Source organism: Penaeus monodon, chromosome 9, assembly GCF_015228065.2.
Source record: "Penaeus monodon isolate SGIC_2016 chromosome 9, NSTDA_Pmon_1, whole genome shotgun sequence".
Classification (NCBI taxonomy): domain Eukaryota; kingdom Metazoa; phylum Arthropoda; class Malacostraca; order Decapoda; family Penaeidae; genus Penaeus; species Penaeus monodon.
The window spans coordinates 17,912,886-17,913,899 of NC_051394.1; the positions used below are offsets into that span (position 1 = coordinate 17,912,886).

General features: G+C 32.3%; 2 protein-coding genes across 2 annotated transcripts in view; both read left to right on the forward strand.

The window, feature by feature from the left end:
• LOC119576998 overlaps positions 1 to 1,014 on the forward strand; it is a 15,660-nt gene that overhangs the window by 8,387 nt on the left and 6,259 nt on the right. The window lies entirely within an intron of this gene.
• The window catches only part of LOC119576640 (ankyrin repeat and MYND domain-containing protein 2-like), a 2,682-nt gene that overhangs the window by 247 nt on the left and 1,421 nt on the right, over positions 1 to 1,014 (forward strand). The window contains exon 2 of the mRNA XM_037924293.1: positions 58 to 209. Within this exon, the coding sequence (XP_037780221.1) occupies positions 58 to 209 (152 nt within the window). The remainder of the gene's footprint in view (positions 1 to 57; positions 210 to 1,014) is intronic.

The following is a 1,014-nucleotide window of genomic DNA, read 5'->3' on the forward strand; positions in this document are numbered from 1 at the left end:
GATTACTCATATATTTCCTGTTTCTTGATTTCATTCTAATTTTGAAAAATTATTCAGGTAAACCTTCATCCTGTAAGGATTGCCATGTACCTTGAGAGGTCGGAAGTGATTCGCAAGCATATCAGCAGTGCTTATAAAGTTTTGGATTTGATGTGCGAGAAGGAGAGCAAGCGGGCAGAAGGAGTTAATGAAGTAAGACAATATTTGATGTTTGTTTCATTGTATGATGATTTTCAGAAGGCTTTATATGAGATATATGATAGGAAAAATATGTATTTTGCTTTGTGAATGGTGTGATAAACTTCTTATAGCAGTTATCACTATTTTTACTCACTGATCTATAAGAAAAATACTTGCATGAAACAATATTCATTATTTTATGACCAATTTGCTAAGACCGTGTATGAAACAACTGGTACATCTAATTATGTAGAGAAGTCACATATGAATACAGATTTGTTTTGGAGTCTTTTAGGAGAATCATGATTATATATAGCCTACCCTTTTGATTACCAGAAATAATTAGGAAGGTTTTATATCTGCAATATTTAGCTTACCCCAAAACAGACAGGCATGGCATGTATATACATGCTGAGCCCACTGTAAGTTTACTTTAGTAATTGTTTTTACACATAGATAGATGGCTCCATTTGTAGTAAGTCATCAATGTTAACAAATGTTAATAACATATTAGTAATTTAATGTCTAATGCAGAGCCATCTATGAGCAGAGACAGTTCATAAAAAATGCTAAAGTAAGCACAGTATTTTCCTGGCGACATTGGGTTAATGTAAAATTATATTTATACCTTATGAGTTGTTATATTGAACAAGAAAATTTATATGTATTGTTTCATGTTTGAATTCTTCATCGAAGAAACCTTGAACCAGTTGCACAGTACTATTTCCAAAGCATGATTACACAAAGCTAGTTTGGGGATTTCACTTTTTGTTGCTGTTGTTGTGCATCCCCTCCTGAGGACTTTATTGAATATTTCACATAGGTTTTTCCATT